The sequence below is a fragment of the Cornus florida genome, unplaced genomic scaffold (assembly GCF_030987335.1).
Source record: "Cornus florida cultivar Cherokee Brave unplaced genomic scaffold, ASM3098733v1 CherokeeBrave_3.0.0_Hap2_Chr10, whole genome shotgun sequence".
NCBI classification, from domain to species: Eukaryota; Viridiplantae; Streptophyta; class Magnoliopsida; order Cornales; family Cornaceae; genus Cornus; species Cornus florida.
In genome coordinates this window covers 28,051,850-28,067,212 of record NW_026775580.1, presented here as the reverse complement: position 1 = coordinate 28,067,212, position 15,363 = coordinate 28,051,850, and the positions used below count along the sequence as shown (strand labels likewise).

Genomic DNA, 15,363 nt, shown 5'->3' with positions numbered 1-15,363 from the left:
GGATTAATAGGATGATGACACGTGCACTCTCCTGATAAGAATAAAATCATAATTGGGCCAGGCCGGTTATATTATGATAATTATTCATAAAAATAATTATTCCAAATATATTTTATTAGAAATAATTATCTTTTTATTTAATCACCTGGACTGGGATAATTAAATAACTTAAGTGGACCAAGTTTGGGCCAATTAAATTATTTAATTAAACCTGAGACCCATATTTAATGGGTCAATTTGTCAAAACAAAAGTCCATGAAATTTTAGTGTCTACAATTAAAAATTTGCAGTCAGGGATATGATAGTGCAACAGGTGATGGTCATAATTTTCTTGGATTGCAAAAAGTTTAAACTCTATCATGCTATGTTTGGTTGCGCATGCCCCGAAATATTGAAATTGGATTGGGAATAGAAAATAATGAATAAAAATAATTGACATATTAGCACGGAAACAAAGTGTAAGCATATTAGAGAGAACTTGGAACTAACTAGAACCAATCCCGATGATGAAGAAATGGATTTGAACTTGGAACTTATTTGAACCCATTGATTGCCTGTTAAAACATGCCTTGGTGTATTCTTTTCTTGAATAACTAGGAGAATCAAAAGGTACTTAATCTTCTTCCTTTTTCTTTCCTTTTTGTTTTGTTTTGTTTTTTTTTTTTTTCACACTATTTGCTTCTCTGGATGAGCATGTTGAAATAAGAGTGAGTGCAATTGATATTAGTACAATGTGATCTTGATCATATGTTATGCATAATCTTCATCCCTAAAGAAGGCAATGTGAATCATGTGATATTACCATGGAGGACTCCATAAGGCAATTGAAATGAGATGCTAGACCTGCCTGACAAGGAAAATCTGTGTAGGGAATCCACATTTTACCAAAACACAAGTTTTCTCCCCAAGAGGCAAAGAAGCAATCAGTGTACACATGAAGACACAATAACCTATATATATTGTGACATTCAAACATCATCATTGCTAAGAACATCAAACCATCATTTACTTCTTTGCCAGTTTATTTTCTTCTATATTGTCAATGGCAGAACAAAGGCCCGTATTACGTTTTCGGCTCCCACGACCAGCAGCACCAACTCCTCCACCTCCTCGCCCTACAACTGAAACTCCAGCCCCTACCCTACCCACCTCCACAGCTGCAGCCACCCAACCTAGGCCTGCAGGGTTAGCCCCAGTACAAAGCCCTCCACAATATAGGGCTCAACCATCAACAAGAACCGAGTCTCAGCCACCTTCACTGGCTCGTGTAGGGGCTCAGTCCAGAGTCACTTCACCATCTCCTGCAACTCTTCAACCTCGACCTGCATCTCAGCCCTCATCTTCTCAGCCTCAACCAACATCACAACTAGCCCCTCAGCCTCGATCTCCATCCGGTTTGGAGGAACCAAAGCAGAGGGCAACTACTATAACATCAAGCTCAAATGCAGCAGCAGCCAAGCAGCAGCCAAGTATTGCATTTCAAGCCCAACAAAAGCAGCCAGAGAAGGAGGAGATTCTTGACGACGTAAAACAAGAGATCAAGAACGTGATTTCAAATCTGAAGGACAAAATCACAGTGAGTGAAACGCGTCAAAAACCATCTACAACCAATGGCGAACAAGCTCCTCTGCACAAAGAGATCAAAGATGACATTTCTAAGTTTGTCCATAAGATGGCTACCGGGCAAACAAAGCATCCCGTGAATGACAAAGCAGCTAGTGTCATAATTCTATGTGGTGAAAATAGTGGAGCTTCTATGCAACGAGGGAGGTCAAACAATCCAAGAACCACCAAAGATGAAGCAAGAAAATCATGTGTAAACAGCAACACACAATGTATCAATAACTCAATTGTGTTCACCAGTTCTGTTACTGAACAAAACGCTGGGGTCCAACTATTTCTATCCCACAATCCCCGAAAGTTTCGTTCATCTTCCCTGAAAATTTCAGTTGCTGAGAAAAGCAAGATTCTGATCATTGGCGGAACTGGTTACATCGGAAAATTCATCGTGGAAGCGAGCGTAAAGGCCGGTCACCCCACCTTCGCTTTGGTAAGAGAAAGCACAGTTTCCGACCCTGTGAAGGGAAAACTCATGGACAGCTTCAAGAATGCTGGCGTCACTTTGCTATATGTAAGAACACTCAATTCTACAAATATATATATATATACACACACACACATACATATATGTATAATGATGTATATAAAAAAAAAATAAAAAAAAGGTAATTTACACAGAACTCCCCTATGGTTTGCCATAATTACAGGCGGCACCCTTTCTGTTCCGGAAATTACACGGACCTCCCCTACTTTTTAAAATATCCTACACGGACCTCCCTTATCTGTGACGGACCGTTAAATACACTAACGGAGCTGTCGAAATTACTGAAATACCCTCCCTTTGACATCGAAAATTACGAAACGACCCCTCTAAGTTATTGGGTAGATCTTTCTTACAACCCTGCACTTGGCAAATGGGAGTATGAGAACTTAAACCTATTGCTCTCGCCCTCTTCCCCGGCATAGATGACTCAGATGCAGAGACCATGGGAGTTGTCTTCACAAAATCAAGAACATGAGCATCTCTATGATCAGCAAACCTCCTCAGCTTCAAATCAATAAGTGATGAATCACGACTGTTTGATTCCACAACCGAGCTCGATAGCTTTGAACTGGACTCCTCCTCCCCGAAAAATCCATTTGGTGTAGACCCAATTAGATTAACCATTCTTCCACCACCACTACTACTCTAAACATCCCCTAATTGAATGATTGGGCAACGATTTTCTCCTCATTTATGAGAAACCCAATTTCACAAATCCCTGATTCTCAATGCCCTCCTGACCTGAGACTACTATATTGCTTCCATAACTACATGGGGTTTTCAATTCCCAATCCATAAACTGTTTTTTACCTCTCAAAATCGCATCAGTACCTGAAATAGCTTCATCATATACAAAACCCTTTCCCTCAGAAACATAACTCCAAGACTCCATTAGAACACACAAACCCACCAAACTAAAAGCCCAAAAATCTATCCCTGTTCTACACTTCTACCCAACGACCACTTTGAATTGTAATTCCCAAAGCCTTGAATGAACTTATTACTTATCAGAGTATGCATAACCATTAAAGATTTTTTCCATTAGCAGTGTACAAAATAAAAAAAAAAATCCACCATCATATCTACTCTTTGAGTCCCAATAAAATTGTGTAATCTTCAATTTCAAAAAACCCAGTAACCATACGGACGAACAATGAGAGAAATGTGTGGAAACATGTAAATATAACCAAAAAAACCTCTCAAGAAACAAGTAGACATGCTCATGGTCAATGGGTATCCATTGAACTGGAAGCAGAGAAGCAAATAGAGGTAAAAAGGCACTGCAGTAATAAGTAAACAAGAAATTCAGTGACTCAAACAAGAAAATTTAAAGCTGCAAAAAAAGATGAGAGAGAGAGGGACTCATTTAAAGAGATTTATTAGTATTGGCGTTCCCAACTCCATGGAAGAGCTTGTTGTTGTTGTTGTTTGAGAGAGAAAGAGAGAGTAAGGGAGGAGAGAGAGAGTCCACCTGCTTTATATATATATTTTAAATATAATATTTATTTAATTATATAGATAAGGGTATTTTAGGGATTTTAATAAAAATAGTGGCTGAAGTCATCAATTTCTGTCATTGACTGGCGTTGACCGTAACGGAAGGGAGGTCCGTGTAGGATATTTTAAAAAGTAGGGGAGGTCCGCGTAATTTCCGGAACAGGAAGGGTGCCGCCTGTAATTATGGCAAACCATAGGGGAGGTCTGTGTAAATTACCAAAAAAAAAAACCGTTAAAACTGGTTTTGACGGTCCACATCCACGTAATGTAAACAATGATTCTCTCCAGGCTGGAGAGGTCATACACAGAAAATTAAATATTTATTCATGTAATTTCAATTATTGAATTTTGTGCGGGAGCTTTCCAGTCGTGGAGAGGATACTCAACGAAAACAAAAATACCAAATTCAAAAAGTGTACCAAACAGACCTTAGGTTTTGTCATCTTCCCTTTTCTTCACCTTTTTTGCCCTTCTCATTAAAAGTTTCGAATTTTGGTTACTATTTATAAAACGTTTTCATACGGTACAAAACAAAATATTTTTTTTTCAAAAACATTTTTTTTTCAAAAATATTTTTTTTCACCATTCTTACAGTACTAGACGATTCACCATTCATTCTTACAGTACTCAACAAAAATAAAAACACCAAATTCACAAAGATGTACCAAACAACCCTAGGTTTTGTCATCTTCCCTTTTCTTCACATTTTTTGCCCCTATCTCGATCATTAAAAAATATATATTTTTTTTACTCGTTATCTCATTTGTCATTACAAACTCTCCATCTCTCCCATCTCTAATTACAGCCATATTTTTCTCTTCTTCACTCATTACAATTTTTTTTTAGTTGGTGCAATAAATTTATTGGAAGTTATAAAATAAGAATAGATAAAAGGATTGAGTAATTTGTCAGAGTATTGGATCAAAATTTTGTATTATTACTTTTATTTAAATTAATTTTATGAACATTTTAATTTCTATTATCAAATATGTTTAGGTATTAAAAAATATAAATGGGATATGAAAAACATAAAAAGAAGAGACAATAAATAACGTACTAATTAAATCTCATAAAGACGTTGTTGATAAATTTGTTACAACTAATAGTAAAAATATAATAAGAGTAAAAAAATTTAGATCAAAATTAAACAAATGAACAATTAAGTTATTAAAAAATTGGGTAAAGTACAGTCACACCCCCTAAGGTTTGGCAAAAGGACACTAAGATAAAACTTACCTATTTTTTTAACAAAAACACATCTTAAAGGTTCAAAAATGGACAAAGACACCCCTTTATTTGAGAAATTGACCAAATTACCCTTTGACCGTTTAGGAGACTTTTTTAACTTTACAATTTAATAAATTAGACCAATCTACCCTCATGAACAATATATGTATAAAAAAAAAAAAAAAAAAAAAAAAAAAAAAAAAAAAAAAAAACTTTATATTGTTCACTTTTTTTTTTTTTTTTTTTTTTTACTTTATAAATGTCCCAACTTCTTAAAAATGTAGACGTCTAAAATAATTTTTGATCCAATACATATATTTCAAATAAATTATATTTTGTTATTACTTCTTTTTTTTTTATTTTTTTATTTTTATGCTTAATTATTTCATCAAAAAAAATTAAACCAATCTCTTTTCCTTAAAAATAAAAAATATGATACCAGTATAACTTTATGTATCTTAAATTATATATAAAATATTATGCATTTCCCAACATAAAAGGTAAAAAATAATAATAAGAAAACAAAGGGAAAAAAAAAAACAAAAAAACAAAAAAACAAAGGCATGCATAAAGTTAAGATGCATAAAGTTATACTGGTACCTATTTTCTTTTATGTTGGGAAATGCATAATATTTTATATATAATTTAAGATGCATAAAGGTATCACATTTTTTTATTTTTAAGAGAAAGAGATTGGTTTAATTTTTTTAAATGAAAGAATTAAGCATCTTAATTTAAAAATAAAAATGAAAAAGAAAAGAGGTAATAACAAAATATAATTTATTTGAAATATATGTATTGAATCAAAAAATCATTTTAGACGTCTACATTTTTAAAAAGTTGGGACATTTATAAAGTAAATAACAAAACAAAACAAAACAAAAAAAAAAAAAAAAAAAAAAAGTGAACAATATAAAGTTTTTTTTTTATTTTTATTTTTTACAATTTTTTATGCATAAATTATTCATGAGGGTAGATTGGTCCAAGTTATTAAATTGTAAACTTAAAAAAGTCTCCTAAACGGTTAAAGGGTAATTTGGTCAATTTTTTATGTAAAGGGGTGTCTTTGTCCATTTTTGAACCTTCAAGGAGTATCTTTGTCCAAAAAAAAGGTAAATTTCCTCTGAGTGTCCTTTTGCCACACCTCAGGGGCTGTGACTGTACTTTACCCTAAAAAATTTAAAAGAATTACAATAGTGAAAAGAGAATGTATTACTCCTTTCGGTAAAAAAAAAAAAAAAAAAATTCACCTTTACTTTTTTTGTTATCCTATTTAAAAAGTCAAAGTATTATTTTTTTATAATATTACTAATTTAACACTTTCTTCCTTGAACTTATAAAAAGTAAACTATAAAATGTGAACCTGTCATGGATGGTTTTGTCATTACTAATATAATTAAAAAAAAAAAGAGTAAATTACATTCAGACCCCCTGAGATTATAGGTCATATTTCAGGTAGATGAAAATTTTGGTTTTAATTTTCACTTACATTTGAATTAGTGATTTAGTATTCACTTACACCCCAAATGTCAATTTTTGGTGGGGTCAGAGTACTTTTAGGTGTTAAATGACTATACTAGCCTTTGACCTTTTGTTGACTATTTTTAAGACCAAACTACCCTAACATACAAAATAATTTACACATAAGCCATCTTCTCTCTCCTCCAATCTATCTTCACAGAGCCATCAAAAACGAACTACGAATACTACTTCCGTGTAGTCCTCGCAATGGACCTCAACTACAAGGCTATGGTCACCGAGCTATCCACCGTCCCCATCTCTCCACCATCCGAGCTCTCTGCCATCGATCCTTCTAAGCACCGCCGCGAGTCATTCACGGACACCTCCGGCGAGTTTGAACCGGCCAGAAATGACTCAGACGGCACTGCCAAGATAGAAGAGGTGGTAGTGCACAGCGGCGATGGTGGATGCCGTTGGGAATTTGGGACCGTTCGGGGGCGATGTACTTCGAATCGGCAAGTACACGGGACGGCGAGGCACAACATGGTTGGAGAGACGTCGGCAATGGCGATTCGCAATCACGGTTCTGGCAGCGTTAAGGGACGGCGAGCAAGGTCCGATCCTCGGACCAGAGAGGATTCTGGCGAGTGAGCAAGAGGGGACTTGGCATTGATGGATCTGGTCGGCGGTGGTGACAAGGTTGGTTCACAGTGTGATGTCAACGATGGTTGGAACTTGGAAGACTGTTACCTTGGTGGGATTGAAAGGTAGCATTGCTCGGCAGAGAGGTGGAGGAACGGTGATGGGTAGTGGGTCTAGACGACGAGGTGGGATGGTTGTGGTGTTAAGAAATTGGGTTTGGGTTGGCAGAAAACTTGATGGGTATTTTTTTTTTTTAAAAAAAAAAAAAAAAAAACTAGGGTTGGCTTTATGATGAGGATGACTAGATGAGTGGTGATTGTGGAAGTTTTGGGTGATTGATGGGTGGAGGAGCAGTGCCGGTTTGGTTGAAGGTGGTGGTTGTTATGGGTTAGATGTGTTATTTGGTTGCCGATTTGGAATGGGGTGATGGGTGGTGGTGGTAGTTATGGCTGAGTTTGGTATAGAGGATGTCCTCCTGCCTGAAAAGCAAATTGTTTTGGTCACTCCATAACAATGGTTTGGACTGAAATAGTGTATCTATAGAGAGAGAGAGAGATGGGTTTTTTTTTTTGTCTTTTAAGTTATATATATTTTATATTAAAAATTTGAGGGTAAAATGGTCAATTAGCAAGTAAAAAGTAAATTGGGGTGTAAGTGAAATACTAAATCACTAATTCACATATAAATAAAAATTAAAACCAAAATCTTCATCTATCTAAAATATAATCTAACCTTAGGGAGTCTCAGTGTAATTTACCCTAAAAAAAAAAAAACATACTAAAACTCATCTCCTTAAAAATTATATTAAGAGAAAAGGCACGTTTATTTTGGGTGGAGGGAGTAATAATTTGATAAAGTATATTTATGTTTTGTGCTGTTCGGACACAGGGAGATCTGTATGATCACGAGAGTTTGGTGAAGGCGATAAAGCAGGTGGATGTGGTGATATCAACGGTAGGCCATTCGCAGTTGGTGGATCAGGTGAAGATCATCGCTGCCGTTAAAGAAGCTGGTAATGTCAAGGTATATACATATACATACATACATAAATATAGCATCCATTCTTCACTTTTCCTAAAATTTCTGTATTTGAAGTTTTAGATTTGTAGTTAATTTTTTGGGTTAATTACAGAAAATTATCATTTCTAAAGCAAAAACACAGCCCATATCCAAAAAGGAAGTGACTATTAATTCTCTCTCCTATAAGAATATTTAAATCATATTATTGTTAATTTACTCCTTATTTTACTTTATTTTTGAGCAAGAAACTGGTAGCTTCGGTTTTATCAATTTCAGGTCTTTTTTTTCCTAACCTCTGGAACTAAATTATTTAGTTGCATCCATTTTTGGTCTTTTTAGGAGTGATTACAGGGATTTTTTTTTTTTTTTTTTGGTAAACAAGAATCAACCTACTTACTAACCACTTTATATGTGTATGACATATACATTGTAAGAGTAGTTTTGTTTTTATTTTAATGTTTTTATTTTAAGGGAATTTTTTTTTTTTTTTTTTATGTGGATCTGTGACCTCAAAATTATTTAAGCGGATTAACCTAATCGAACCCCTTTTAATGTAGTACTTTTTATTTCCACCCAGCAAGCAAAGTAGAACTTTTGTGATGAGGGAAAAATTCACAACATACTATACGGATCAGGGACGGACCTACAGCAAGCTCCCCTGAATTTTTTTTTTAGCAATGTAACCTTTGTTTTTTTTTTTTTTTTTTTAGTTAAAAGGTAAGCATATATGAAGAAGATGGAAAGAATAGAATGTACAGGATACCCCCAAGTAGGGGGAGTGAACAGCATAAAAACCAAACACGAACAAGCAAAAACATCAACAAACACTAGTATACATCAACACCAACTGGGACTGAACATCCCTATGACCTATAAGACAACCTCCAGAATTGGCTGATCCTCTTAAAGAAGCCATGTGTGGCAGCCAGCAAATGCACATCCATCTAGGAACATCCACAGATCCTCCATTGAATGCTTTTGGTTTAGCTCAGCCTCCTTCTTCAAAACCAGTGTTGATAATCTTGCTCTGATGCAACTTTTGATGAGCTGAATGATGTGTTGAGCAATATAACCTTGCTAATATGCTTTTTTCAAGTATACGCCTTTGAAAAATTACTATTGCCCCCTCTGAAATTATTAAAAAATTTCATTATTGCCCCCCCTCTCATTATTTTCTGGGTCCATCCCTGATAAGGATGATGTCGCTTCAGATGACACCGGTGTGGTGCCGGTCAAGGATGCTCTGACGATCAAGCAGTGATATGAGGAAACTATAGAGTTCTGTATTTAATGAGAATAATATTTTTTTCGCATACCTCATTTATTGGTACCTCATTTACTGGTCGATCCCATATTTATACTAGTTCTCGTGATCTAAATCGATTGTTAATCTGAGGATTTCTTAGGGTTTGTTTCGTTAGCAAGAACTAGCTAGAAAGGAAAAGGAAAGGAAAAAATTTAAAATTTTTATACATTTGATTAGATGGAAAGTGAAAACTTTTGAGAAAGTAGGATTCTCGCATGTTGTGAATTTTTCCTAAAATTTTTTCTGTACAAACAGGAAATTTACTTTTTCACAAAATTTAGCCTCTTTGTATCTTAGTTTCCTCTTGTGTCTCTGTCAGTTGTTTCTACCCAATCTTCTTCACTTTCTTCTTATTTTTCTCCACCCTTTAGTTTCTCCACAAACTTCACGCGGAGGTAGATTTCCTTCTGTAAATTGGTGTAATCCTAATTTAATTATTTATATTTCTATACATGCATATAAAATTAAATTTTTTTTATAATTATTTTGGGTTCCATAATTAATAATGATTGAGATCGAGTGGTATACGTGCAGGTTTTTTAGTTTGATTGAAAAATTATGGATGGTGTTGGTGTTGTAGGCCATTGGGATTCTTAGTTTGATTGGAAACTTAGGACCTCGAGATTTTAATTGTTGTGTTCGTTAAAGATACAAATTAGATATTAATAGAAATAATTATATTCTTATTTTTAATAATATATTATTTTACTTTCCTTTTTTTTTTTTTTTTAATTAAAAATGGATGTAAGCAATTAGGTATAAGGGTGATTTATCAAACACAATTTTATTTTATTTTAAAATATTTAAATTCCTAAGGGTAGTTTTGGTAATAGAATCATTTTCTTTTCATTTTGATTCTATCCAAATTAACAAAATAATATTTTCCTCATAACTTTCTTGAAAAATAATATTTTCCTCATAACTTTGTTGAAAATTTTTCCTTCTAATCAAATGTATACTGGAAACTTGATTTTTTTTTCCTTTACTTCACTTTCTTTCACTTTTACTTTCCATCATAAATTTCTATCTAATCAAACGGACCCTTAAAGATTGTATTCATCTCTTCTAACAACCATTTGGATGGAATGTCATCTTTGTAACCAACTTCCGACCATGCTGTCTTAATTTTCTATAAATTCAAACTTTAAAAAATATCAAGAAATATCATATGCATATCAGGGAGGATTACAATCATTTGTAACTATTTTCATCCGTTTCTCAAGGTATGGTTGAGAAAGAAAATGCGATGTTATTTTCCATTGTCTTTTATAATTACGTCCATTCTCTTATTCATTAAATTTAAATTTCTATTTCAAGATCCATTCAAGTAAATCTAAAATCTTGTAATAATGTGAGTGGTACTCGCTATTTCTTTAAATAATGGCGACAATATAATTTTCTAGCTTTAAGTCTTTGTCATCATGTCATGCATAAAACAACCTATTCAAAATATTATGATATCTCTGTCCTAAAAGAATTGTGATATACTTACTCAACATCCTAATCTGCAATATTTCAGCTTCAGAACAGAAAATTTGCCTGTTTTATCACTAGTGGAAGATGGGTTGAAGACTAATATCCCCAAATCAAAAAACAATTTTTATGTTTATACATCAAGCCTGATTCGGTGTTTTCATGTTCTTAAAACATCGCAATGGACAACTTTCTCATTAACATAAGATGTTGGTTTCAAGGAGCACCATGTGGAGGCTGGACTTTCTAATATTTTCTTGAATTGTTCAGAGATTCTTCCCTTCGGAATTTGGGAACGATGTGGACCGTGTTCATCCTGTTGAGCCTGCAAAAACTGCATTTTCAGTGAAGGCCCAAATCCGCCGAGCGATTGAGGCTGAGGGAATTCCCCACACCTATGTGGCTTCGAATTGCTTTGCTGGCTATTTCCTCCCTACATTGGTGCAGCCTGGAGCTACTGCTCCACCTAGAGAGAGAGTGATCATCTTAGGGGATGGAAATCCCAAAGGTATTGAAAATTCTCCATAAACTCATTTTTGTTTGAATTATCAGCTTCACATTTAATCTGTCGTTCCAAGGAATCCAAAACTCCGCAAATAATTTCTTTAAGAGATCCAGAAGACAAAATTTAACATCAATAAATCAAATATCAATGCTGGCTTTGCTACTGAATTAGGTTTTTCAGGTGCAAATTTCCAAAGTATAACCAAAAAGACATTCTAGAACTAGTGCTGAAAACTGATCTTCTGCTCCTGGCGAGCAACAAGAAAATTAATTATTGTGTGCAGACACATACATATACATATATATATATAGATGGATAGATATATGCATCTCCTTTAAGCATGCAAACTACTCTGGAGTAACGCTTGGCATCAGTAAATGAGTTAGGATGTGGATACCTCCAAATGCAGTAACAGACACTTGTACTTAGTCCTTGTTCATTCAACAGCCCCTTAGGTTAAGCTGAAGTTAGCATATCCTTTCTGCATTTTCTGCAAGGATTAAAAGTGAAATAGTCCGAGATAAGCTGTTCACATTGTACACAGTAATTTTTTTTTTTTCCTTTAATGCTCCGGTGTAGAATCTATTTTTCTTCTTTCTTGGTTGTGTTTATTGATATGTTATGTGAGGAACATGGTACAAAAGTGTTTATTCTTATTTCTTGTTTTGACTAAAAGCAATATTTAACGAGGAACATGACATTAGCACCTACACCATCAAAGCTGTGGATGATCCAAGAACATTGAACAAGATCCTCTACCTCAGGCCTTCCAAAAATATTTACTCATTCAATGAGCTTGTTTCCCTTTGGGAGAAGAAGATTGGCAAGACCCTTGAAAGAATCTATGTTCCGGAAGAGAAACTTCTCAAGGACATCCAAGGTCAGTGGTACATTTTGCTCAATTCTTCACATGCTTTAGCGAAAGCTTGTACTAAAACTAACCGAAGTAATCTAGCATGTTTATTTTTTCTTAAACTGCAATGTGCTTGCTACTGATTTGGACAATTCTTAATGAGATACATGTTACTAATTCCTTGCAGAGGCCACCAGTCCGATCAATGTTTTTTTGGCGATCCACCACTCGGTTTTTGTGAAGGGAGATCACACCAACTTCGAGATTGAACCATCCTTTGGGGTTGAGGCTTCTGAGCTTTATCCGGATGTCAAATACACCACTGTGGAGGAGTACCTTGATCAATTTGTTTGAGGGATTCAAACTTCTGCTCTTCTTGGTACTAGAACAACAAATCTGTGTATTTACTATTGGAGGTTCCAGTACAATGTTTGGGTAACATTGGCTTCTCCTACGAAAACATAAAATTAAAATAAATTGATGGACTTTGATCCCTTGGCTTCTATATGAATGCAATTCTACAGAATTTTACTATTTATTTTCCCCTCTAGTGCAATCACAACAACAAAGTTCGTTTTTTGCTAACTCAAATAGTCCTAAATTCATCGCAAATAAGACATGGTTTGTAATTTTGAAAATTGTTTTGCGTTTTCAGAAAACTGTACAAAAACTCTACTCAATTCAGTTTTTTAAAAATTCAGCTGTAATAATGTTTGTTTTCAGATAACTGTCTTTTATAGATCTCTAAAAATAGTTTTATGTTTTTTGAGTTGTTGAAAATTGTTTTCAGAGTTACAAACCAAATAGGCACTAAGTATTCTCTAGGGGAAATTGGTCCATGCCAATAGGTAAGGTCGCAAATAATAATTTGCGACAATTTAACAGCGCCATCGTATGGCTTTCTGTTGACACAAAGATACTATTTGATAACTCAATTTAGCGCTCAATCGTATTAAATGTTTATCCAATTAAGTGTGTTTGATAACGCAATTTGAATATTATTGAAAACGGTAAACACTACTTAAAATGGGGTAAAATTTTTAAATGACAGGAACATCACCTATCATTGAATGTTGAAGGTCTTTTTGAAAATTCAAATATATACATATATATAAAAGGACAATACATACCTCCTACCCTATTAGTAGAGATTTCCTTCTCCAAGTGAGGTGGCTCAGTAAAAGAACAACACGTGTTTTAAAATAAAAAATGGACCGGATCCATCAAAAAGAGCATAACCCATTTGAAAAACACTAGGTTCACTGTAACGACCTAAATCCGTAGATCCAATCGCTAATCGGGTCCAACCTGACCTGAGGGCACTAAGGTAAAAATGGTCATTATGTACCTCCTTATATTTTAAAAGTCATAATGATGGCACACCAATCGTTACTAACCAAATCGGTTCATGAAAGAGTGATATCCTTGAATCTAGGCTCACTCTAGGTACCTAGAGTTGATAAGGGTAAAATGGTTATTTCATGTAAAATTTATGGAATAAGACCGACACCATTAGAAAGATGACTAAAAAACGTGTGAGTTAGACTCAAGAACGACCCTATTTGGGTTTAAAACGAAAAAGTTATGGATAGTCAAAGTTCAAAGGCAATTTATGAAAAATGAAAAATGGAGGATCGACCTCCCCTGGAAGAACACCCACCACCTCCCCCCCGGGGCCTGTTTTGGAGGGGGGGATCGATCCCCTTTGGTGGGTGATCAATCCCTCACTGATTTAAAAAAAAAAAAAAAAATGTGTGGTTAGACTCTCTTTCTGCCCCTTTTTGAATGGATCATATCCCAAACTATAATTTGGTCATTTTGATCATTGAACACCTATCCCAACTCATGAAAATAATGTGCTAAAACATCACCATGCATTAATATACATTGAAATTAATAACATACTGTAATGATCCACATAAGATCATTTCGAATGCATCCATCATTGCCAATATACTAATGTACGTCATTATCGTCATTTACATATCCCAAAACATATATAAAGGTAGTCTGAAAGAATACGGTTACATAGTCAAGGCCTTTGTGGCCATGAATACAATGCCTTCTATAGTTTCAACGAATAGTAGTCTCTTTACAAAATAATCGTCATAAACTAAGCATTGATATAAAAACTGCAAGGCACGAATTCTTTGTCTCCGACTACATTTGTGAGGGCACATCATTTACCACCTCCTTGCCATAACCTGAAAAATGTTAAGGGAAGGGGTGAGCACGGAGGCTCAGTAGGAGGTGCCTAAGGCATCTACTTTGACTCCCTTGAGTCAATCACCAAAGAAAGGGACTAAAGAGTGACCGGGAACATACTTAGGGGCATCATATACTTGCAACAACATACATTACAATAATAGCATTCATTTCACAATTTAGTAATCTACAAACATGTATAATTCCGTGAAATGCAACGCCGTCCTAACTCCGGTCCTAACCCGACATTACCCACACCGAAAATCGCTAATTTACTTTACCAAGGTGAGATTGCTCAACTATCCCCTACTTCAAAACCGACAACCATTTGGGGCCTAGTTAGTGCAATATTACACGTGCAAATCTGACACACACTCCCTTTAGGTCAAATTAGCACTGGACTTGTGAAATCCGGTTATTTTATAAAATCCATTTCACAGGCTTCTTGAAATACAATTTCTTTGACAACTTAACCCAAACCTCTCACCATTTTCATGCCATGAAATGAATCATGCATCAATACAATTTAATATACAATTTCCCAATGTCATCTATACATTCCACAACACATGTAACTACGAATTGAAATTACATTATGTTAAATCCACAATTTCACATATAATATTTCAATTTAACAATAAGCATGCTTTTCATATTTATTTGATCACAATCATACTTACCGTCCATACAAGATCATTATAATAACACAATTACTTCCACTAAAACATGCTTTCACACATGACAACCACATTGGATAATTAACATCTTGTGACATAAACATCATATTAAAACATATTTTTCCACATTTAAAACACAACTAGCATCATTCTCAAATAAATCTACAATTTAGAACATGCTTAGTATGAAATCAAAGCAAGGGAACTCAATGAAACGTAAAATACAATGCATTAAACAACCCTACTGATGAGTGCTGAAAAATGCGCATTTAAACCTTTAAACTTAGGTATTTTAGGACCTTTATCTATCTTATTTTCCTGTCTTAGACTAATTTCGTGTTATTGCCCTTTTCAGGCACTTATCCCAAAAATAAGTTAATTTAGTCAAATAAA

General features: G+C 34.6%; 1 protein-coding gene across 1 annotated transcript; it reads left to right on the top strand.

The window, feature by feature from the left end:
* Positions 1–1,000: 1,000 nt before the first annotated feature.
* Positions 1,001–12,630, top strand: LOC132279282 (phenylcoumaran benzylic ether reductase Betv6-like). The gene is made up of 5 exons (XM_059781215.1): positions 1,001–2,131; positions 7,820–7,954; positions 11,001–11,238; positions 11,912–12,115; positions 12,276–12,630. The coding sequence occupies exons 1-5, from the start codon at positions 1,043–1,045 to the stop codon at positions 12,440–12,442; spliced, it is 1,833 nt and encodes a 610-aa protein (XP_059637198.1). The 5' UTR covers positions 1,001–1,042; the 3' UTR covers positions 12,443–12,630.
* The last annotated feature ends 2,733 nt before the right edge of the window (positions 12,631–15,363 follow it).